General features: G+C 37.3%; 1 protein-coding gene across 4 annotated transcripts in view; it reads right to left on the reverse strand.

Moving 5' to 3' along the window:
* NLK (nemo like kinase) overlaps nt 1-26,534 on the reverse strand; it is a 147,071-nt gene that overhangs the window by 38,983 nt on the left and 81,554 nt on the right. For all 4 annotated transcript variants that reach the window (XM_060134562.1, XM_060134561.1, XM_060134560.1 and 1 more), the window contains exons 2-3: nt 21,830-21,959; nt 13,290-13,345 (exon numbers count right to left, since the gene is read on the reverse strand). In XM_060134562.1, coding sequence (XP_059990545.1) covers nt 13,290-13,345; nt 21,830-21,959 — 186 coding nt within the window. The remainder of the gene's footprint in view (nt 1-13,289; nt 13,346-21,829; nt 21,960-26,534) is intronic.

The following is a 26,534-nucleotide window of genomic DNA, read 5'->3' on the forward strand; positions in this document are numbered from 1 at the left end:
TGCCTGGCACATAGGGAAGAGTGATTACGTGGAAGCTGCTGCTACCATCATCACCACTGTTATGGGAAGAACACATGTGACTATGTTCTTATCTCCTCCTAACATCCCTCCCCCCCACCCTAAGAAAAAGCCAAAGGAAATAAGTAAAAACAACACACACACGCAAAACAGGCAACCAATTTAAAAGGCTCTTTTAAGGTACTGATCTTAAAAAGAAAGATCAGAATCTCAAAAGGGTATCACTGCTGAAAAGGAAAATTATATTCACTTCTTATTAATGGGGTCTCATGTACTAGTTTTCTTGGCACCAAAAAACAGTATGTCCATTTGTGATAGTCACAGTCCTTCATAAGAGGACAAAACCCCTTTTCTTAGACCAAGAAAAGTTTTCTACAGGGCATACTGCATATTACTTTTGAGAAAGAACTAGGGTTGGTTTTGGACAGATTGGAAACTCAAGGGAGCAATTAAAAGTGTTAATCTCTGTGAGACCTCCACACAGGGGACTCCTGGTTTTGGTAAAGGGCTTCTAGTAACCTGAACAGTTTCTCAGTCTGAGCTCAGGGTGGTACACATTAGCTATCATACTGGTTTCCCCTAACTGATTAGTATTCCACATATCCAAAACAACACACACATGAAACAAAACTCTGCTTGGCTCATGCATATCATATTTCCTTTGGAAAAATGCCACTTCAACCTAATCCTATTATCTACCATCTGGGTTCTCTTGCCACCCCTAAGTGATGTAGCAGTACGAGGAAAACTGTCAATAAAACACATAATTATTAAACCTATCACCAACAATTCAGTGCTCTTAATTTTAATAATGACATTCATATATATAAGAGAGAAAACCAATATAATAAGTAGTACATAAATAAATTGTACTCCGGCTAAAATACAGATTTGTGCTAGTGCACTGTAGGTCTATTAAGTTCCTTGAAGTACTGCTCTCAAATAAATTGAGTTGGTAGCTGGAGACTCAGCTGGTCTATGAAGTGGCTAAAAGCCCCACTGCTTCCCCATATCCTCCAATTAAGGCAGGCCTGATATATTTAGTGGCTTCTGAAACCTCTGGGCATGTAACACATGCCTCCCTGGTGTCTACCAACCTTAAAAAATAGAAATAAAGTCAGAACAGTGGGATAGGACAAAAAGATCAAATAAATAGTCCTACGAGCACCCCTAAACTCTCATACCTGAATTAAGTGTGTCAAGAGGCTAATAATCAGAAGGTTAACCAGTTCAAGAGAATGATAATGGGGTTATTTAGGTATGGCTTTGTTGTTATTCATTATTACCCTCTATTAGTTGGGAAGTCTGATAGCATTTCATTCCCACCAGCTGGGAAGTTTTAGAGGTATATTTATTTTGTAATAGAGGTGAAAAGACTAGATTCTAGCTTTAGACTTTTTTGGCTTCACCTGAAACACACGTGTTTCAAAGAGCTGGTGTGAATAAGTTGCTCTGACTATAGTGACTCTCTTCAAAGCAGAGGGAAAAAAATTCCAACTGTGAGCTGGAACTTTAAACAGTTCTTTTAAAACAACCTCAGGATTTGCTAGTACACTAAGGCCAAGGTAATCTTTGTGCAGTCAGGAAGGGACCGCTACTAGGAGATGTGACCACTACTTTAGGGCATAACAAGGGGAGTGGTTCTGGGACTGCAGGTTGAAGGAGGAGATTAGGTCTTATCTTTCTAATTAATAAGAAAGGTTTGGTTAAGGTAATGGAAAAAGAAAAAGTAGTAAGAAAGATATAATGTGGATGCAGTCTGGATGGAAGGCTTGGAGCTGCTAGTGGGTTGTATATAGAATATATTTTCTGGTAAGAGGAGGCCACGTAAGGGAATATGAGGTACTGAGGTTGACAACCCATTCCTCATTAACAGTTCACATCTTATTATTAAGACAAAAAATCTTTCTATAACTAGGCTAGGTTTGTTACTGACAGACCATTATGAAAGTCCATTTGTTTGTGATGAGTACTTGCTAATGCCATCTGTTGGTAGCTGGCTTGGCACACTTTGTTTGCATCACAAAGTTCATAGGAGTTCCTATTGTCTTCCAGCTTCACTAAGTTCTACTTCCTCTGTAAGGCCTTCCCTTACTACTTTTATAGCACTTATTAAGTGCCAGGTACTGTTCTAAGTCTATTTAACTATCCCAATTTATTCCTCAAAATAACTTTATGAGGTAGGTACTATTATAATTTTCATTTTATTAACCAGGAAATTGAGGCACAGAGAGGTTAAGTAACTTGCCCACGAAAACACAGGTTGGACTTCCCTGGTGGTGCAGTGGTTGAGAGTCCGCCTGCCAATGCAGGGGACACGGGTTCGAGCCCTGGTCCTGGAAGGTCCCACATGCCGCGGAGCAACTAAGCCCGTGCTCCACAGCTACTGAGCCTGTGAGCCACAAATACTGAGCCCGCATGCCACAACTGCTGAAGCCTGCAAGCCTAGAGCCTGTGCTCCGCAACAAGAGAAGCCACCACAATGAGAAGCCTGCGCACCACAACAAAGAGTAGCCCCCACTCGCCACAACTACAGAAAGCCTGTGTGCAGCAACAAAGACCCAACGCAGCCAAAAACCAAAAACCAAAAAAAACACAGAAAACACAGGTAGTAAGAGGCAAAGCTGTGATTCAAATCTAGGTGGTCTGGTTCCAGACTCCATGCTCTTTGCCACTACGATAGATTTTCTATTACCTCAAGCTAGCAGAATGCTGACTAGGTTGGCCCTGAACTGATGATAAAGATTTTGAAATAAACAGAGGATAAGGAGCTTGTTCCCATTTCATGATGTGATAGTAAGTCACCAAACTCAAGACTGCTTTTGTCAGGCAGCAGAACTAACGGATGATGAGAGTATGGCAAGCAGAAGGAGTGCAGACGGCACTGATTTTAGAGTGCTGTTATTTAGGCTCCAACATCAAGAACATGTATTGGAGGACACCAAGCCTTTGTAAGGAGAAGAAAGGGAGATACTTGGTGGTCAATTTCCTAATATAACAATCCTCTAAGAATATGTAATGAAGGCAATTTTCCATATTACCATGTTCAGGCCTGCCAATCAGTCTATAACTTATATTGTTTCCACCTCTCAGACAAAAGAGGATAAAGCTGATTCATTACCCAGCTTCTACAGTCAGTAAAAACCAGGAGAATTTATAAACTATTATGAATAAATGATTGCTATTGATAAGGGCTATGCAAATATTTCATAAGAAAGCACTGCTATATAAGTACTTTAATAATAGAGAGCTAACCATTCTGGACAGCTCAAGTTGTGCATATATGTGAAAATCTGTGATGTGGTCTTATGTAAAAAAACTACCTATCAGCTTCAAAAACTCTGGCCATCTAGAGTTCCGAACTATAGCGGCTGACCTGTCTGCTTAATTGAACTGAAGTCTGAGAACACATTTAATGTTCTATGTGCAATCAGCAACTCAGGTTGTGTGAGAAACTATTAATGATGTGTTAAAAGCCTTCAGATAGCAAAATAAGCGTATTTAACTGGTTTAGCTGGGTTGGGAGAAGAAAATGGAGAACCTGCTGTATCAAATTATTTCCTACAGAATGAATAGACAGAAAGCTTTGAAAACACAATTTTAATCCCTGACTTCAGATATTAAAAACTGGACAATTCTTCCTTCCATTTCATTCTGGACAGAGACCAACACTAAGCCAAATTATAAAGAAGAAATCTTGCAATATTAAATATTTATCAAGTAGGAGCCATCCGTGTTGGTCAACAGTTTTACAACTATTTGTTTTAAAGTCTTCATCTTTATGCAATATGAGTTAAAACAACTATGAAAATCAGGTGATTTTTCCAAAAGGACATGGCGAATTTTTGGTTTAATAAACTATAGTATGTAGATACTCAAGTCTGATTCCTGAAGCCACAGATTCTCTTATATGAAAAGTCCAAGAATGACAGAATATTCTTAAACTCACATTAAGCACTAATTCTGAAATCCTGCCATTCCTGTTGGAAGGAAAAATCTCACAACCATAAATATGGGAGACTTAACAGTATCCTTTTCCTCACATTTTTTTCTTCCAAAATCAGGTCCACAGAGGAGGGAAATTTCAACCTCGATCTCAGATATATAACTGCCTATGAAATAAAAACGAGGGCATTAAATAGCATGGATAATGAAAATCCGGTTTATGGGTATTGTTGATTTCAAACAATGCTTTCCATGTGAAAGAAAAACAGCAATGCATCACAGAGAAAATTGCTTTCTCTGGTAACAAATGGTCAGCCCTAAATCTCATCATCTTCTTTGCAACAAAAACCATGGGCGTCTTTGCAACCAGAAAAAAATTGGTGTGTGCTTCAATTAGAATCACTGACCTTTCCTGAAGCATGCCGGTGCTTCTCTACAGAAATCAATGGAATAAAAGGTCACGGTGTTAAAATGTTTGACTATAACAATCTCTTTCCCAGGCTAAGGCAAATTCCTCTTCTTTTTAAGATAACTAATTTGTTGTATAGAATATCAAAAATCAAAAAATAAAAACTACCTTTAATTTGCGATTTAAAATTGACTAAAAAAAGAAAAAGAAGTCTATTCTGCCACTGGAAAAAAAGAAAAAAACCCTGGAAAGTTGTTATTCTACATCCCCTGTCATGGCCCAGAAAATTCTGCTGGCTGAGTCCTTGTCACTAAGGCTATAACCACAAATGCAATGAAACAGAAAAAGCATCCTAGAAAATATTACGTTATTTCAAACCTCAGCTCTTTTCTTCCCAAAGTACCCTAGAGAAGGCAAAGGCAAGCTTCTGTGTCTGTCAAATGTAGGTGGTAGAGCCTGGGATTACTAATCTTCCATCATCACAGCCCTCCAAAGCAAATAAATGCACGTGTATACAAAAACGCAGACATTAAGAGCCAAGGAACAGGATTTCCCTGGTGGCTGCAGTGGTTAAGAATCTGCCTGCTAATGCAGGGGACACGGGTTCAAGTCCTAGTCCAGGAAGATCCCACATGCCGTGGAGCAACTAAGCCTGTGTACCACAACTACTGAGCCTGCGCTCTAGAATCCGCTAGCCACAACTACTGAGCCCGCATGCTACAGCTACTGAAGCCCGCACTCCTAGAGCCTGTGCTCTGCAACAAAGACAAGCCACTGCAATAAGAAGACCTCACAAGGAAACGAACAGTAGCCCCCCACTCGCTGCAACTAGAGAAAGCCCGCAAGCAGCAACGAAGACCCAACACAGCCAAAAATAAATTAAAAAAAAAAAAAAAGCTGATAAGTAGAGAAGGAGTAAGCTGCTTCTTCTCTCCTACCCTTTCCAGGCTATGGTTGGTCCCACTGCTATGCTCAAAAACCTCTTAAAAAATATACAACAGAAGCTAATTCCACATTCTCTCATCCTTGTCTTTTCTAGCAGCCTATACAACAATCCTGATTTTAGCTACATGACACAAAAAGCTAGTTTACATTTGCGTATACAAATTCTCCTAGGTGGTCACTGGTAACTTCAACATTCATACCGAGAATCATTCCAGTGCTTTAGTCTAGTGGATGCCAACCCCGAGGCCACATTAAGTTCACTGGAGGGAAGTTTAAAAAAAAAACTGACTGATGCCTAGGATCCAACTCAAACCAATTAAATCAGAATCTCTGGTGCTCAACATTGCTAATTATTAGAGAAATGCAAATCAAAACTACCATGAGGCACCAGCTCACACTGGTCAGAATGACCATAATTAAAAAGTCTACAGGGGGCTTCCCTGGTGGCGCAGTGGTTAAGAGTCCGTCTGCAGGGCTTCCCTGGTGGCACAGTGGTTGAGAGTCCTCCTGCCGATACAGGGGACATGGGTTCGTGCCCCAGTCCAGGAAGATCCCACATGCCGCGGAGCGGCTGGGCCCGTGAGCCATGGCCGCTGAGCCTGCGCGTCCGGAGCCTGTGCTCCGCAACGGGAGAGGCCACAGCAGTGAGAGGCCCGCGTACCGCAAAAAAAAAAAAAAGTCTACAAATAGCAAATGCTGGAGAGGGTGTGGAGAAAAGGGAACCCTCCTATTCTGTTGGTGGGAATGTAAGCTGGGGCACCTACTGTGGAGAACAGTATGGAGGTTCCTTAAAAAACTAAAAATACAGTTGCCATATGGTCCAGCAATCCCACTCTCCCACTCCTGGACACATATCCTGACAAAACTATAATTCAAAAAGATACACGCACCCCTCCCCCATGTTCACAGCAGCACTATTCACAATAGCCGAGACTTGGAAACAATCTAAATGGCCATCGACAGATGAATGGATAAAGGAGATGTGGTACACACACACACACACACACACACACACACACACACACACACACACACACAATGGACTATTACTCAGCCATAAAAAAGAATGAAAGAATGCCACCTGCAGCTACATGGATAGACCTAGAGATTACTGTACTAGAAGTAAGTCCAAAAGAGAAAGACAAATATGATATGATATCACTTATATGTGGAACCTAAAATATGACACAAATGAACTTACCTACAAAAAAGAAACAGACCCACAGATAGAGAACAGACTTGTGGTTGCCAAGGGCAAGTGGGGTGAGGGAGGGCTGTATTGGGAGTTTGGGACTAGCAAATGTAAACTATTCTATATAGAATGGATAAACAACAAGGTCCTACTGTACAGCACAGGGAACTATATTCAATATCCTGTAATGAACCATAATGGAAAAGATTATGAAAAAGAATATATATATATATGTACGTGTGTGTGTGTGTGTGGTGTGTGTGTGTGTGTGTATATATATATCTATCTCTGGGATGCAGGGTCTGTTCATTTCTTTTCTTTTCTTTTTTTTTTAAAGTTCCCTAGGTGAATGTGATGTGCAGCCAGGGTAGAGATTCTCTCTAGCCCTCAGTTTCTCAACCATCTGAACTCTAAAGACTTTCATTATTATTCTACTTCATCCATTTCAAAGTGTGGCTTGAGATCTTGAAGGTACTACAACTTGTTCTTCCTTTCTTAGAATAATCTCCATATTCAAACCACACAACTACTCCTGCTGAGCCTGCTCTTTGCTGTCATCCCAACATCTGACTTTGGATCTTGCCTCTCCCCTTTCTCACTCAGAGTACGCCAAGTCCTCTTCTGATTTCAGTTGCTTCTCTACCGATGTGGCCAGCCATTCTGTAATGTTCTAAGCAGCCCCTCAGATTTCTTCATTTCCTTGTCTTGCCTCTGTAAATACCCAACCAGTCATCAACTCGACAACCTAGGCTGTTGAGTACATGGCTAAAGAAGTCCCAATCAATTGCCAAAAATCCTTCTGTCCTTTCACTATATTGTGCACAGCAGTCACTACCTCTTAGCCCCAAAAGTCAGGTCCTTGTTAAGGTATTTTTAATTAAAAAAATTTTTTTGGTAAAATATACATAATAAAAATTACCATTTTAACCAATTTTACGCGCACCATTCAGTGGCATTAAGCACAATCACAATGTTATGCAACTATCACCACTATCCAATTCTAGAACCTTCTCATCACCCAAACAGAAATTCTTTGTTAAGTTTATAAAGTACGCTTCCAATTCCGTCATTCCTTACCACAAAAATCTTTCATTGGGCCCTAAAATGCCTACTGAATAAAGATGAATTTCCTTAGTTCAACATTCAAGGCTCTCTATGACCTGGCCCTAACTAGCTTAATTTCTCATTATTCGTGCATTCTAAACTCTAGCCATTCCCTAAAAGATGCTGATACTTACTCCCTCCATTTGGAATATCCACCCTCCTCAATGTTGCCCATCCAAATCCTTCTCATCCTTCCACACTCAACTGAAATGTCTCTTCCCCCACGAAGTCTTGTGTTTTCTTTTAAAGTCCCACATCACCTGTCTGTATTCTTTTGGCACATTCTACCACGTATAATAGTTTTTTCTTTACATCTTATCTCACCCCACAGACTTGAGGGAAACACTGTTCTTGAGGGAAAACATTAAGAGGCATCAGTGGGTTAAGAGCGCTCTTGGCCCATTGGACCAGACAACATGGGTTCAAATCCCAACTCTATCATTTTTAAGTGACCTTGATCAAGTTATCTACCTCTCTGAGCTACAGTTTCTTCATCTTTAAAATGGAGATAAAGGTATTTAGAACAATGCCTGACACACTAAATTTAAAAAAATTAAAGAGCCAAAGAGTCAGTAGATACTAAGGTGGTTAAAGTCAGGAATTTTGCTGTTCTTGGATTGTTCTGCTAATTTTTCCTTGGTTTTGTCTTTCTGTGTCTCTGTCCTAGGCTTCAGGGCTAAGGAGCCAGAATTGGTGACAGTGGGTAAGTGAAAGTTTTTGTTTTTATTTATTTATTTTTTTTCGGTATGCGGGCCTCTCACTGCTGTGGCCTCTCCCCCTGCGGAGCACAGGCTCTGGATGCGCAGGCCCAGCGGCCATGGCCCACGGGCCCAGCCGCTCCGCGGCATGTGGGATCCTCCCGGACCGGGGCACGAACCCGCGTCCCCTGCATCGGCAGACGGACTCTCAACCACTGCGCCACCAGGGAAGCCCAAAGTTTTTGTTTTAAATCATCAAATGCTTTTCAAGTAATCAGCTTGGAAACTAAAATGGGAAAGAGTGAAAAATCAGATCCTCAACGCTCTCAGGATATGCAGAACTTTTTCTATCACTATACTTTCCAACTTATAATTATTATTTAAATGATTGTATCCCCCACTAGATTACAAACTTGAAAGGCAGAGACTATCTTATTTATTTAGCACCTACTATATGTTAGGCACTGTTCTAAGTGCTGGGAATACAACAGTGAGCAAAACAGAAAAAAAATTCCTGGTTCTAGGAACATAGTTGATGCCTATGCTTATCGAATAAATGAAGAGGAAATTCTAACAATATGGGAATCTTCAAAACTCCTAAAATGTAGATTTCTGGTCCTTGCTGGTACTGTTGTTGCAGAAAGAGTGTACTTATATATGCATATACACATTTTATTTTGTTTGTTCTTAGCTTTTCACTGGCTCCTAAGATTCCCTGAGGGTCACAGAGCTGTTTCATAGCACTAGGGAATTACATATTGTGTATATAAAATATAGTATACTAACGCTATCAATTAAACTACTGCATCTGGGAGTAGTTTAAGTGATAGCATTACATTATTGCCTACCAAGGACTTTAACTGGCTGAACTGGATGTGTAGGTTCCCTCGCTGCCTTTACGACAAGAAATTCCTGTTTAAACACTGCCTGCACAAGCCAAACCTATTATTCAAACAGGGACATTTCTGAAAGTGAAGGAGAAACTTATTTAGTATTTATACCAGGACATCAGGTAAAATCCAGGAGTCCTAGCAAACTGGGACAAATAGTCATCCCGTTAGACTTCTTGTTTCCATTGGTTTTAGGTTGTGATTGTTTCTAGCACAGAAGACCTGTACCATCCATATTCTTCTCTATAAAATGCTAAGATTATGTTTCAAGTTAAAAAGAAGCTTTTCCCAAAGCAAGCCAAATTTTAAATTCTAATCCAGTCGGCATCTAGTACTTTCTGGGAAGGGGCCTGTTTATGTTACAGAGTCCAGAATCCTGATGGAAGCATGATAAGTAATGTTTTCCAATCAAACAATTAGAAACTTGTTTCTCTTGGATGAAATTTCAGTAGGCTCAAAGTAATTAAATGCCAAACTGCTTTCATACACATTTCCAAATAGGAACTCAAAGTGCAAAATGAATAATGTAATCCTTTAACAAGCTGAAAGCTCAATTCAGAAAAAATATAATCTTTCTAAATTATTAAAGAATATATTTTCTAGGTGTATATACTGGATTTTAAAACTATGAAAACACAGAAGCTAAAAGATACAGAGGTCATAGTAGAATTTATTGCTCTTTCCATACCTGACTCATCTGTTGAACCCTGTAGGAAGATTTGTAAACAGTTATAATCATTGTCTTTTAAAAAGTAGCTTAAGGAGATATCTAAAGATGCATGGTCTTTCAAAACCCAAGCTAAATCTTTGGTGGGCACTGATATAATCATTTTTATTACAGTTTTAGGGAAAAACATATGATTAACTGTGTGATACCCATGTTGACACTTGTGATTGTGACACCTGATTACATCAAAATGTTCATAGACCTCAGATTTTCAAAAATGATATTAACTATTCAATTAGTTTTAAAAAGACCTGGTTTAAAATACTATTTGTGAAAACTTACATATGCAATATAACATCCTAATTTTCTAGTCTTAGAAAATTCTAAGTGTAATGACATGGTTCTGTATGTTCAATGGAAGATTACTAAAGACTATTTCTTTCCCTTTACAACTTAAATAATATGATATATATTTTTGACTCTATAAACTGACTCCTTTATCGACTAAATATTAGAACATCCATTACACAGTACACAGAACTTACCTAAAACAAGAGCCTCAAACAGACCTCAAAAATAGTTTCTTCAAAGCACAATTCCAAGATCATATATTTAAAATTCAAAATATTATCCATTCTAAAATCCTCCAACTTGAAAAAAGCACTGTCTAAAACCATGTGTAATGTGTACGCCATGATTTTGAGATACTATAGCAGGAGCTGCTGGCACAGAAGGATAACATACTAAGGTGAAATCAAACAGTAACTTGAGAGCCTATTAATCGTAGGTAGTAAGTTTTCTTATTTTTCAGAGGGAAACTGAGGGGAAAACATTTTTTTGCTTTGACTACAACAAACTTATTTGTATTAAAAAGCACAGGACATAGAAAACTTTCTACTTAGAATATTAGAAGAATCAGGCAGAGCATATATGTAATAACTAAGGCATTTCTTACATTTCCATTTAATAGCTATTCTAAAACACAAAATTTTAGTGTTCTGTTTCCCAAGCTAAACCATGCCTTCCTAAAAAGTCTTTATCATCCTGTAGCAGCTACAGGTTTAATTCTTTTTTATGTTAACAGGATTTGGTGCTTTCCAAATGGCACCACCACTGGAAAACACCTTTTTTCTGTGTATCATTCTACATATAGCTAAAAATTAGACAACAGACAAAAAGAATATTGACGTTTAGGTTTGAAGGTTTTTCCATCTGTAGCCAGCTAACTACTGTGAAAGCACAGGTGTCAATCTTTTAACCTGAAGGTAAATAATTAAATAAAAAAGTAAAACATTTAAGTAAATGGTGTACCAGGGGTTCTGTGAATATTTTATGACAAAGGCTTCTAATTTAAACATTCATGAACAATTTTACAGAAAGAATTTCATAGAAACATTCTGCTAGCTAACGAAATGGGCTGAAATCAGCTACCAACCACTCATGGTTTTAAACCATAACTATGCTAAAATTTCCTCTGCTCTGCAAGTATTTGAAATAATAATGAATCCAGGATCTCCCAGACTCAAATTATGGCCTATAATAATAAGCGATTGAGAACTCCTAGCTTATAAAAGCACACATAGGGTTTTTAAAGGAATGACAAACCCAAGTACAAAAAATTAATGCCTGATGTAGACAATTCATGCTTGAACTATAAGACAGACATGGATATAATGAATTAGCTAAGTTCAGTGAAGAAAATCTAAAAATATCTGACATTTATTTAAAATACTCATATTCACCAATTATCTTATATGAAAACATTCTTTCCCCACAGATGGCCTAAGTGCAGTAAAGGGTTAACTCAGCAGATCTGGGTTGCCCCAAACCTACACATTCCAAAAGTCTTTAGGACTGGCCCCCAACTGGCTCCCGGGAAATAACCTCTGAACTCTTGCAATATCCTGCCTCATACGAATGTCTTAGTATACCTGATGCTTTGGCCATACCAGATGGCTTACGTTAACAATGTGATTTATGGTGAACACCTGTTTTTGTTCACCTGGGGCCCTGGGCCAGCTGTATTAGTTCAACCTCTGGGTGAGGAGAGGGGAGCAGGGCTGAAGGCTGAGTTGCTAAGGTCAGTCCCTAAGGCTCACTGACCTCCAATAAAAACCCTGGACACCAAGGCTCAGGTGAGCCGCCCTGGTCAATAACATTTACCTGTGTTGTCATACACTGTTGCTGGGAGAATTAAACTCTATCTGTGCAATTCCACTGGGAAAGGACAACTGGAACTTTGTGTCTGGTTTCTCTTGGATTCTGCCTTAGGTACCTTTTTCCTTTGCTGATTTTAATCTATATCCTTTTGCTGTAATAAACTGTAACTGTGAGTAGAACAGCTTTCCTGGGGCCTTGAGTCCTTTCACTGAATCATCAACCCTGAGGGTGATCCTGGGGACCCCTGACATACCTGTAAATCCAGTAAAATTCTTATTGAATAAAGAAAATTTCTTAATTTCCAAAGAGGCAGAGACAGTATTACACACTCAGAGGAATGCCTTCTAGTATGTGGATGCCCTTCTCACCAACAAAAAGGATAAAGAAGGTGGCTCCTGGCCAGGTGTAGAAAGTTGCTTCTGCTTAATGAAACAAGTACTGCCCCCATCCTACCAGCTTCCTTCTTTTCTTCAGTGAGGAGCCAGGTAATCTTCAGGAAGTCTAAGAAATGGAATCCTTAATGCTCTCACCTCAGTTGCTACCACTGACCTATAGCTGAGGAGAAAAGAACTTTCTCAATCCTTCTATCCTTAGATTAATTTTATACTTTTAAAGAAAGGGTGTGTCAGAACCATCTGGCCTGGCCCAAGATCTCATTTTTGTATGCCAAGAGGTATACAAAGACACTCTATCAGTCAGGAGCTGGTCAAGGGCCAGTCTCTTCTTTGGAATGTACGGGGGTGGAGCACCCCAAGTCCACTGAGTTAACCCTTTACTGCACAAAGGGATTAGTTCCACAAAGGACTGGTGGGATAAAATACCATCAAGAATTATAGTATTCAAGAGCTCTCTTTAATTTTCACCTTACCCCAAGTGGTGGATAAAAGGGCAGTATTACCTTCTTGACTGATTGGCAGTTGTTGTATAGTGATAAAAGCACTTTATTGAGTTCTACTACAACACAGCTGCCTCAATGGTTTCACCAGCAAAATGGGAATAGCAATACCTATCTCACAAGGCTGTGGGGATTAAATGAAATATCTGTTCAGAAGTCTTGTTTTGTGGTATCACCACTCAGGGTATATTGATAATGCTGTGCTCTGTCAGATACTTGGGATTTCAAAATTACCTGGTTCCAGGTACTCAACCACTTCTGCAAGGATGAGATTTAATACACTTCAAGGCATGAACCCCAGAAGGTGCTAGAAGAAGAAATTAATAAAAAATTGCTCCCTTCTTTCACGTTCCCTGGTTAGGATACATTTCTTCAAAATAGTCAATGTGTGGAGGTTGGAGTATGTCAAGGGCAGAGAGTACCTGGGAAAAGGAAAAAAAAAAAAGCCAAATTTAGAGAAACAAAAAAGAAACAAAATATGACATAAATACAAAAAAACACTATTAACTCATTAATGATTTTAGGCTTGGTTACAACTGAACACTGAGATTAACTAAATTTATCAATCAAGAAACATGGTCCAAAACATTAAGATAGGTTTTATAAAATCACTTTCAAAGACGATTTTACTTATGCCAATATCAGAGAGGCAATTGGGTTATACTACATGCTACCAGAACCCCTGCACAGCAGAGTGCTGGAAAGAAATGCCCGATTTTTAATGATCAGTGTTGCTTTAAGAGCATGAGGAGCCATATCTACCATTCATTCCTTTACTCCTCTGTTCAAAAAGTGTTTACTAAGTGCATTCTATCTGGCAGGTACTGTGGGAGGCTCTCGGGGAAAGCTGATGAATAAAACTGATAATCATCCCTGTTCTGGAGACCACGGGAGAGGAAGGCATTAAACAAATAGTTACACAAAAATCTAATTGTGACATTTATTATTATGAAGGGAAAAAGTAAAGAGGAGTGGGAGAAAGAGCTTCCCTGAAGCAAAACTACTCTAAGAGTTGAAGGGCGAATAGGTGTTGGTCAGGCAATGTAAAGGCACTGAGGCAAGAAAGAACCAGGCAGATTCCAGAAACAGAAATGCCAGTGCTTATGGAACACAGTGGGTGGGAAGAAAATAGACTAGGATAAAACAGAAGAGAAAGGCAGGGTTATATCACACAAAGTCTCTTTAAATTATGGTAAGTGTTTTGGATCTTATTCCAAGTACAAAAAAAGAAGTCACTAGGGTAGGAAAAAAAGACTTTAAGGCATCTGAAATTCAAGTCCTTTATAAAAGCAGCACACTACCAATGTAACTTCTGCCATCGAAACACAACAAATAGGCCTTCTTTCCCTACCAGCTGTTTATCTACTCTTTTAAGCCCCATCTATGATGTCACACCTAAGAATCTGAATCTATCTTGCTAATGAAAACTACCAGGCTCAAAGGATACAGAAGAAATTATTTAACAGGAAATAAACTGTGTAGTACAAGTACAAATTTTCTGATCTTTAGCTTAGTTTTTTAAGAAAAAAATTTTTTTATTATGGAGAATTTCAAACTTATAAAAGTGGGCAGAATAGTATAAAGAATACACACGTAATCAAGACCTGGCCTTAGTAGTTATCTACACATGACCATTCTTGCTTCATCTATGCCCTCCACACTCCCTATATAATTTTGAAGAAAATACAAGACTTATTTCACCTATACATCAGTAAATATCTCTAAAAGATAAAAACTTTAAAAAAGTACAATTATCAAATCTGAAAATTTACTGTTTTTCAATACCATCAAATATCCAGTGCTCAAATTTCTAATTTTCTTATTTTTTTAAAAAAAGTTTGTTAATCTAAATCGGGAGCTGAAGAAGCTTCATATATTATGGTTGATTTATGTCTTTCAAGTTTTACCTACAGATTTCTTTCTCTTTTCCCCTTGCAATTTATGTATGGAAGGAACTTTGTTCATTTTAAAGGTTATTCTTTTTTCAGCCAAGAGTTTTTCACTTTAAAATTTTTAATTAAACTAAAACCTCCTGTATTGAAAAAGCTTTCATTCACTTTAAAACCAGTTAAATATAAAGGTTTTAAAATAGTTTAGATGTTTTATAAAGAATATCTATATTTCCTTTCTGAATTAAAATGTTTATACTTAGACTCTTCGTATAAATGGAAAATAACAGATTTTCCAGTTCCTTCAAAGAATAATTTTTATCATATGAAAGATAAATTATTTCATTTCTATATTTTTAAAAACCTATAATTAGCTAGTGTCACAAATTCACATAAATTCATTTCTCATTATGTGATAGAAAAAATTTTAACATGAATATTTGATGCTTGTGGAAGGCAGTTAAAAATTAATGTTTTACTTGACATCTTTTGGACTCTAAGCTCTGTATCTGAACAACATACATCCTGTCTTGGGGGAAAACAGAATGCAATGAGTGACAGCGTCCATTAGACAAAGCTATTTTACACTTCAAATCTATCTGCTATAATTAGAGGTTATCTAAAGGAAAGTGACAACCATACATTTTAAACCTTGACAGAAGAATGAGGCTTTCTTACTCCAAATTTGATGAGGCTTTCTGTAGAAAAGCCATATAAAACAGGGCTAGACATTTGCACCAAAGCATTTAGCTATGATTCTTAGCTTTGAAGGTACAATATTTTAAACTCTGCCTGGAAATTTTGAAATGGCTGTTGTCTTATACTCCTGTTCTTTCTACCACCTCAAAATGTTTATCGGATGATGGCATTCCACAGTGTTCCTATGTGGCAAAAACAGTGCTTAGACCATTAGAGATGATACATGAATCTCAGAAGTGGTGTAAATGAGGAAGTGAGAAGGAATAGTAGCCGAGTTTCAAACTCCAGACTTCATGCCTGACTCACTATTTAAAAAGCCCAAGTCCTTCTATAACCCCTCTACTATCTGTGGGAATAAAGTACGTGAGATTAGCCTTATGATATAAATAGGAGGACCCTTGTAAAGACTTTGACTTGTAAAGAGTCAAAGTATCCCAAAATACCACAGACTCGTCAGAAGATCTCAAATACAAAAAAAAGCAAGCAGACATGTTTAATTAAAAAATGAACTAAAGCGGGCTTCCCTGGTGGCACAGTGGTTGAGAGTCCGCCTGCCGATGCAGGGGACACGGGTTCGTGCCCCGGTCCGGGAAGATCCCACATGCCACGGAGCGGCTGGGCCCGTGAGCCATGGCCGCTGAGCCTGCGCGTCTAGAGCCTGTGCTCCACAACGGGAGAGGCCACAACAGTGAGAGGCCCGCGTACCGCAAAACAAACAAACAAACAAACAAACAAAAAACAATTGCTGTGAATAACTGCAATCCTAAATGTAAAGACTAAAAATTTAACTGTTTGTAGAGTGCATTCCCATATTTAAGCAAAGGAGCTCCCACCTCCCCATTCTCTCACCACCACCCCCACCCGGAATACATTTCAAGTTCTTTAAGGTAGCGACTGTTACTATTACTATTTTTTATAGAGTTGTAAGATATAATAAAGTATACAAATCCTAAGTGTATAATCTGATTAATTTTTACATACAAAGTGTATAACAAGATAAATATTTACTCCATGGTTAAAATCTAGATCAAGAAATTAAGGATTTCAAGGCCCCCCTTGCTCCTTTCCAGTCAAAACCCATCTCTGCTCAGAGGTTACGATTATTCTCATTTCCATCATCACAGACTCCTTTTGCCTGTCCTTGAACTTTATACAAATTGAATCATAATGAGTGAAGACCTTTGTATATGGCTTCTTTCATTTACTGTTACGCCTGTGAGATACACCCATGTGTGGATCCTCATCCTTTTTATTGATGTGCAGTATACCATTATATGAACTAACACAATGTATTTATCCAGAGTACTGCTGGCAAACTTTTCGGTTGTTTCCAAATGGTATCATGAATAAAGTTTCTATGAACATTTTTGTACATGTCCTTTGGTAGATGTATGCAGTCATTTGTCTTGAGTATACCAAAGAGTACAACTGCTGGGTCACTGGGCAGGTGTATATTTAGCTTTAGCAGAAACTGCCAGGTTTCCTAAGTGGTTTTACGAATTTACATTCTCACCAGCAATGATGAGTTTCAGCTGATTCGCATCCTTGTCAACACTGGGTATTGTCAGTCTTTTATTTAAGCCATTCTGGTGAGTATATAGTAGTATCTCACTAGTCTTAATTTACATTTCTCTGATGACTAACAACTTTGAGCAATTTGTCATATGCTTGTTAGCCACTTGGTTATCCTTTTATGTGAAATTCTTGATTAAGTCTTTTACTGATGGGTAAAAATTCTTGATCTGTAGAAGCTCTTTATAAGATATATGATGTTTAGATACAGAATTTACAGTCTGAAAAATGTCAAGTAAAATATTTATTTCTAATGGTCTTCCTCAAATGCTAAATATTTATTTTAAAACTTGTTCTATCACATAATATATTCTGGAAACAAGTTTTTTGTTGGATAATGCCTGAGGTCTGTCTTTTCATTCTCTTAAACTTCTGATGAGCATTAATTTTTAATGTTAATGGTGTCCTGTTTAACACTTTTTTTAAAAAAAAGTCAATGCTTTACTTCTCTAGTTAAGAAATCTTTGTTTATTTCAGTCATGAAGACATTTTCCTATGTTTTATTCCAGAAGCTTTGTAACTTTACTTTTCATATTTAAGTCTATGATCCATTTTGAATTAATTTATGTATATGTCAAGAAGTAGATTTTTTTCATATGGATATCTAATTGATTCCTGTTTGTTTATTTATTTTTAAAAGTCTTTACTGAATTTGTTACAATATTGCTTCTGTTTCATGTTTTGGTTTTTTGGGCACGAGGCATGCGGGATCTTAGCTCCCCAACCAGGGATCGAACCCGCACCCCCTGCATTGGAAGGCGAATTCTTAACCACTGGACTGCCAAGAAAGTCCCTGATTCCTGTTTATTGAAATGGATAGCCATTTCCCTCTGGATTGCAGTGGCACCTGTCTTGTAAATCAGGTGGACATGTATGTGTATGTCAGTTTATAGACTCTATTCTGTTCTACTCTATTCTGTTCCATTAATCTATTTTTCTGTCCTTGTGCTGCCTTGATTATTATAGCTTCAAGTGTGAATCTCCAACTTCGTTCAACTTCTTCAAGATTGTCTTGAGTATTTTAGGTCTTTTCCACTTCCATAAACTTTAGAATGTTTGTCGATTTCCACACACACATACGCATAAAACCCTGCTGGGATTCTCTTTGGAATTACATTGAATACATAGTTCAACTTGGGAAGCACATGGGTATTAACCACAGTGAGTATTCCAATTCATGAACGCAAGAGCCTGTATTATTTTAAATGCATCAAGAATCTGCTCAGTACCACAAATTTTAGGCACAGAGCACACAAAACCAAATCCACTGATAAGTAACTTATTCTAAGTATCCTTTGCCTTTTCACACTCCTTAGCAGAACCATTAGCATTAATAATGTCTGCAGCCAAACAGCTTGTCTGCGTTCAGAGAAGGGTCCTATTGGTATGATTCTTTATCCTACTTATGAACCTAGAGAGGCCTTATTTGAGTTCAGTTAGACTATACAGAGGAAAACAAATGATCCCGCTTTGCCTTCACTACCTCCTCTTTTGCCTCCTCTACTCCAGAACTAAAAGGTTGGGAAAAAGTTAACTCCAAGAGAGATCACTGAGGTTACCATTCCAGACTCCGAGATTTCATATTTTATTTCCCTGTCACTTTCACTCACTCACTTACTGTTCAATAGACTGACTACCTACCGTGTGCTTAGTGCTATTGCCTAAGGACAAGAAAAACACAAGAACTCTATTACAGGGGCTCTTAGCAGGAATCAATAGGTCCTAAGGAGGCACTGGATGGGCATTAAAGGACTAGTAAAAGTCTAAAATGACATAAAAATTATGTGTATATGTATTTTTCCAAAAGAGGGTTCATGGCATTCATCAGATTGTCAAAGAATGAAAAAACCCTCAGTCATCCATTTTCCATGCCGATAAAATGACAACTGTGAGTGTGTGTGTGTGTATGTGCATGTGTGTGTGTGTGTGTACATACATGCACAAGTGCACAGATGGGCAAAGTAGAGAATATTTTGTCAGATTTTATAATAGCTCAGATTCTGACTAGACACTACTGAGAGGCCTAAACAACACCAATCTTTAGAAAGTTAAACCCATTTCTGTTTCTCTAAGTTGCTACATCAAGGCGAACCTATCCCTTTAAGATGAACAACCTTTAAGGAAAAAAATGTGCATGTGCGTGTGTGTGTGTGTGTGTGTGTGTGTATGTGTATCTCAATCAGTCAGATCACCTGAAATCAATGAATATGATACAATGACTTTGAAGGTTCTGTTCAAAAGAAAATCTAAAGGCTTCCAGGGTTTTGCAGCTATTCTCTGTCACATAAAAGCCATCCAAATTAAAATCCACCCTTCCTACAACAGCCAGGTTAATCTTTCTAAATGCCATTTTCATCATGACATTCCTTTCTTTTCCTTCTATTCAATCAAATGTTAATCTCAAAAGGCTCATCTTAAGGTTTCTCCCTGTTTAAAGCATCTTTGAGATTTTAAGTCCATGACAATTACTCTCTTTTTCTTAATAGTACAATACTTGTCTGTCATCTTTCACCTGAGAAGCTTTAAAAAAATACAGCTATCGGGGTCTCAACCCCAGAGATTACAATGTAGTAGGTCTGGGATGAAACCCATGAATCTGCATTTTGAAGGCTCACTTGGTGATTCGAATATATTTTTAGGTTTGGTTGCCCAGCTTTTCACTATGCGCAGCACACACAGTGTCCTGTATTAATGTTTAACCATGCAGGCAGTCCTCCCACAGCACTGTTACCACAGTATCACATTACTAAACTCCTTGAGGGTAGAAACCCCTAGAAGCTGATGTAGTTTAGGGATATAGGATGTGCACAGTAAATGTTTACTGAATTAATGAATATGGGCCCTGAAGCAAGACAGATTTAGACTTCAATCTGTGCCACCCTGACCTTGGGCAAATTACTTAACTCTAAGCTTTGGTTTCCTCCTCTGTAAAGTAGGGATAATAAGCACTATCTGGCAAGACTTTTAAGTATTAAATTAATATATGTAAAGCATCTACACATTTTCTGACACTTGGTAACAAATGCTTAAACACCCGGTCCACTTCCTTCAAAAAAGGACCATGTTTTGAACTTTTTTTTGTATTCTCCACATGACCTAGCACTGCACTCTGCACACAGGACACAATTAATAAACATCTGTTGTCTTAACTACATCAAATACCAGTTGCCTCTTAGATTGGCATTCCACACATACCAGGTATGCTGGCCCTGAGATGCTTTTGTAGATCTCAGTGCACAGCATAAATTCATTATGTATAAAATAGTGGTGCCATGATGTCCCATCTCCAACTATTTGCCTCATTTTTGAACATTCCCATAGAAATCACAAGCACTCTCTTACGATACAGCTCAGGAGCTCGAACAGTAGTTGCTGTGTTTTAATATGTGTGATTTTCAAGACTGCAGTTTGTTTCTTTTCTTACACTACTCACTCTGACACTATCTTTGTAACTTAATTAGTTACTCTATAGGAATGAGTCATGAGCAAAGACAGCAACATATACAGATAGCAGCCTATTACACCATCCCTCCTTTATAAAAGAAGCCAAGATAGGTTTGAATAAACCATTGAAACCCTTAGAAAGTGAATTTCTGATACCACCTTCAAAGTATTTCTTTATTGTGGACCCCTTTACTTGAGTCTCTGACAATGTACATAAGGTTTGTACTCTTTGATGCTGGGGTGGCACTCACTCAGGCAAATTCAAGAAATAACAAAGCAAGCACTAGACATCATTCTAAAATCACTTCCAAAATTTCAGGAAACAGTCATAAAATAGCAACTGGAATGATGTTTTCAAAGTTATTGAAACAAACAAACACATTGCTAGGCAGTCCCAACTGAATGAAAGACAAGCAGTTACTTTCTAAAAAAGTTTAAGGAAAATGGATTTCAAGAGGGGTAATCAATAAAGTGAAATGTGTCAAACCAAGGAGCTTCAAGTGAACGTATTGTAAGTTTGATATTCCTAGTTTTACCAAATAGTTCAAACCTTTACAAATTTATCTCTTAAAGTGTGACCTACACTTTGGCCAAAGTTCTTCAGGTTCCTGTGCAAACAAGCAGTCAGACTCACAAGAAATTACTGGTTTCCTGATTTTTATTTCAGCAATTAAAATAGCACTGGTTGAGTACCAAATGCAGAATGTGAGGCAGTTTTTCTTTTCATATGAAACTGAAAACTAAGAGTCCAATGCTAACATCCCCCAGGTAAATTTTACACATACCAAACTTTTAATTCAGGATTAGTTGAGAAGAAGCTCTCTCAAACCACTGTGATTCTGTTTCCCCACGAATCCTGACATCTCTAAACACAGCCATAAATAAGATAAACTATGTTATCTTTAAAAGCTGTATTGTTTTTAAGAGGAGAAACTTTTTTCTCACATCTTTAATCTCTGGTTTAAAATATTAAAAGATATAAACAAAGCATTTAAAATCAGGGCCAATTACTTCTATTTAAATCACTCAGACTACGTATTATACTCTATTTTTATGTTGTACATTAGTATTGTTCCCAAGCTAAATATTAACATTTGCTTTAAATCAATTAATATTTATCTGTCAATCAATAAATCCTAGAATTCACTTAAACTTGCTCATTCACAAAAAAGGTCTAATTTGTCTCAGGTTTCCAAATCCCTTAATATGGTACATGTACCCTTTTTAACTCTCTTTTGCTCTTTACTAATATAATCAAACATACTTAGGAAATAGTTTATCCCAAACACTGATTTCACTTACATTATCATGTTTAAAAAAACACAACATCTTCAATTCCCGGAAGACCCTTTTGCAAGAGACCAGATTCTGGAAGACGTTGGGCATCTTTTTGAGTGCTACTCTCTTTCCATCTCTTGGATCTGTTACTGACCTAAAGACACAATATTTAGGGGGAGAGGAAAAAAAGACAGAGAAATCAATCCCAAACTTTGTTCTTCAATGTTTCAGAGCATGACAAATACCTTTATGTTAAAACACTCAATATTAAATCCACTTAATAATGCTTCAGGTATCAGTGAGAAAGATTTAAAAAAGTATAATCAAAGAGAATGTTTAGCCCACCCAACTCAATTGCCATGCTTTTTTCTTTTTTTAAAATCCCTGTCTAAATTTCTATAAACACTTAATCTTCCTGAGAGGTCACTTAGCAATACATCAGAGGTAGGAGGGCTACTAGTGGTAAAGCCATTTTAAAGACGGGAGAAAAAGTATTGAACATTAACACGACTGAAGTCAAATTAGTTTTATGCTTTATTTTCAGAACCAAATTCAAGATGGAAGAAGTGTTCATTCAGATGTGGTCACTTTTAGTTGAATGTAGAGAATACAGTTTGAGTATTTTGGTTTCTTATATAAATGAAACATCTTTTAGTAGTATGGGTTTCAGGACACAACAGTGTCCCCTCATGAGTCTGAGTGGCAGCTTAGGGGCTGTAGCTTCTAGGTTATGGTAACTTCTTCCCTTTTGTTTCTCAGTTCTTGGTATGATGGCTGCCCCTTGTGGTTACTCTCTTTAATAGCTCAGTGTCCACCTTTTCTCTCTTTTAGCCTTCTAACACCTATGTTGCCAACTCCTTGTATTATATTTCCCTGTGTTTGAAATACTAATGTGTTTCCATTTTTCTGATTGGACCCAATCGATACATATTAAATCAAAGAGTTTTGCTAAACATGGCCAATTGGCCATCTGGCTAATCGAGTTTCCATGAATTAACCTAAAGCTTTTTTCCTTCGACCCATCATTGATGACTGGTTGTCTTTGTAGAATTTATTCCTGTCAGATTTATTTTGCTAGATTCCTATCATGCTCGGCTACCATTATCTTTCATTTTCTGTTTCAGCCATTCAATGCTTTGGCTATTCCTCCCAGATTTGTATCATTTTGAAATCTGGTCGGTATGTCATCAATGCCTTTATCCAAGTTGTTAATTAAAGTTTAGAACAGGACTGAGGACAGAGCTCTGCAACAGATACAACACTAGAAGCCATCTATGAGGCCGGCATCCAATCATTAATCTGTGTATGGTTAGTCAATTATTTATTTATTTAACTACAATCAGTTTATTTCTTCATCTTGTCTGCAAGGAAACAAGACACTCATCAAATTGCCTTCCTGAAAATAAAGCATTCCTATTTTTTACCTAAAAATCATACCAAACTTCTTTATGAATATCATCACTTCTTTATAAATTTATCTTAGTGATTGCTACTTCCTAAGTTCTTGTAAAACTCTTAAACAATGCATTCTAGTATTTTTAAAACAGCATGAGGACTTCACTTTCTCCCACTGATTGAAAAGTTGCTAAAACAATTAAGTATTATCATTTTCAAGTCTTCAATAGCTTGAAATGTAATTCAACTAGGCTAAGAGACCTAACATTTTTGACTGTTGTTTAAAAAACACCAACCAAAATCCACAACATTGCTTAGAATCCACATAATCTAGGAAAGTAAAATAGGAAGGAAACCAAATATAATATTATATTGACTATTAAAATTTTTTTTCTGTTTAAATACACCACTTCTGTAGCTAGATACTGGAAGATAAAAGTCAATGAAACAGCAAGGAAGGGAAATTCTGGATCATACACTGCACAGTAGTCATTGCCTCTAGAGTCTTCTTTAATCTAGAACAGTTAATTAGCATTTCTTTATCTTTTATGACATGGCCATTTTGGAAGAGTACAGGCCAGTTAGTTTGTATTCCTCAGTTTGGGTCTATCTGGCATTTTCTTGAGATTAGATTCAGGTTCTGTATTTTTCACAGGAATAACACAGATGTCTTCTTAGCGCACCACGTTAGGAGGCTCATGAAGTCGATTTTTCCCATTACTGGTGATAACTTTGATCACTTGGATGAGGTGTCTGTCAGGTTTCTCCACTGCAAAGTTACTATTTTTTCCCTTTGTAACTATGTAAATAGGCTATTCCTCATCAAACTCTGACCCACTACCTTTAGCACCCATGGGTGTTTTTTTGCCTGAATCAATGATTATTACTATGATGTTGCCAAATGGTACTTTAATAATTTTTAATATGTCTAACAGCTAGCCTGCACAATACTAATTTTTAAAAATGAGTAAATTGATTTAACACAATACCCTTTCCAAAGACCTCATGCAGCAATATTTCGCAACTTTTGACTTCTTACTGGTCTTGACCCTACTGTGGTGAGGAAAGCTGCTTTAAGATAAATCCACTCCTGGCTCAAATCTGTGCCTTGTAATGTTTTAAGGTAAAATTCACAAAGCATTTTATTTTATTATTCATGCAAAAGCCAGTCATGCCTGTGGCTGGCAACAATATAATCTCATGAATGTGAATGGCAGTGCGGTAATTTCACGCCATGTTGAGTTTGTTCTCTCTTAACTTGAAGTAGCAGATGCTTTAGTTCAGCACAAACAGTATCACAGAACACAGATAAGTGTGGAAGCCTGTTACACAGGAATTCTTTTATTTTCTTTGTTACTGAAAGGCTTGCTGTGCTTAGTTTCTCTGCTGCTGCAATACCCTGGTTATTTCAACTGCACTTGTTAATGAAGCTCCAGCTGTAGAGATAATGAACAACATTTAGGGCAACTTTCCTCATTTCAGAAAATGGAGCCATCCTTCGACCTACAATTCACTTATGACCAGTTACTTTCTCTAAAATACTGTTCGCTCTAAATGAAAACAGTGCGTCTGTTATTTCATCTGATTACCTTCATAATCATTCAAGTTATATTAATAGGCACTTACTTCCTCAGTTTTAAATTAACATTTGATTCTGTAAACATTACATTAAAAATAATGTTTTAGAAAGAGAAAAACAAAAACAAAAAAATAAAGTTTTAAGGGTTGTGAGAATCTTTTCTTACATCTGCTCCGGGTACATCAATCCTTCTCTGCACTTAGAATTTAAGTTCAACTGCTTTTTAAACAGCCAAAAGAATCCACGAGCCATTCTTCAGAGAGATACAGAGTCAGTCAAAAGAGTACAATACCAAAACAGGAAGCTTTTTAGATATGGTTGTGGTCGTTTTGTTGTAGAGTTTTCTTAATCCCAGGAAACTGTGACCACTGCCACAAATCTGCTTATATTACTGACAAGCAGAAGAGGTGAAACGAAAACAAGAGTAAAACTTATCATTGGGGATACTTTCCCAGGCACTAGAATGTTACATTATAATATCTTTTAATTAGTATAACTAATCAGCAAGAGTCCCCAAGAAATTAAATGCTCCTCACTCATTTTATGTGAAGAATCTTTCCCCCATGTATTTTAGCAGTTTTAAATTTCATGGTGCTAATACAGGTTTTTAACTATCCAAAGCAAAAAAAAAAAAAAAAAAAAAGAGAGAGAATGCTTCAACTTGGATTAAAATCAGGTTCTTCTAATTCTAGTCTCATTAACTTGTAATCAGCAATTCTCTATTTTTTACTATACATACTACAATTACTATGTCAACTGTACCAATACAGTACACATCTCAGTAATAGAACTTCCTAGCTAGGCTCTAAATATTTAATTATTGCCTTCACATTCATTTCAAGATTCACTTCCTTAAAAGTTATTTTTACTTGTATAAATTAAGTTTCCTTGAGAAAACAATAGCAAACTATGAGACAAAAATAAGTCTAGAAAATGTTTATTTGTCCTTAGTATATATTATATGTTCATGGACACTACAGGTTAAATATGGAATTTATTTGTATGACTCTCTGGTTTTTATAACCAGAACTTCAAAAAGCTCTATCTAGCTTGTGTGCACTCTGACATAATATACAGAGTTGCAAACTATTTAGAAGCACAAACCTTCTAGGTTTCCCTGCCCCCACCCAAATACACATAGAAAAGGATTCTCATCTTTCATATTTAGATAATTTGTTCCATCAGCTGGGGTTTTCTGATGTTTGGTTTTTCTTTTTAAATGTTTATCCAAATTTGGTATTTGCTGAGTTAGCTCTATACATAAGAAAGCAATCCTTTTCCTTTAAGATACTTATAAATGATCCCCAAATTTGTTAATCTGATTATTACGAGGAAAAAAAGGTCTTACACAGTAGCCAAACCAAAGCAGTGAAATAGTTCTTTCTTTCTCTCCTATCCTAACACTACTGATCAGGAGAAGCAAAACATCTACATTTAACTGGGAGAGTTAATAGGAACTTATCCTTTAACTCTGTGTCTAAGTAAGTATAAACAGCAATGATCCCAGCAGATGAGACACAGCACTGAGCCATGCTGATCTGTAGTGAGAGACCCAGGAAGGGAAGGAGGAAGAATAAGGAACAGGCAAGCCATCCAATATCAAGCTGTCACATTTATTTTCAAATACTTGTTATTGTAAGAGCTAACTTTTAAGACTGCCTCAACTCCCCAAACCAATAACCACTGAATAAGTTAAAATATAGGTGAAAAATTATTTAATGCTAATTACTGTTGTCTTGGGAATATTTTATGGTT

The sequence above is a fragment of the Lagenorhynchus albirostris genome, chromosome 20, assembly GCF_949774975.1.
Source record: "Lagenorhynchus albirostris chromosome 20, mLagAlb1.1, whole genome shotgun sequence".
Lineage (NCBI taxonomy): Eukaryota > Metazoa > Chordata > Mammalia > Artiodactyla > Delphinidae > Lagenorhynchus > Lagenorhynchus albirostris.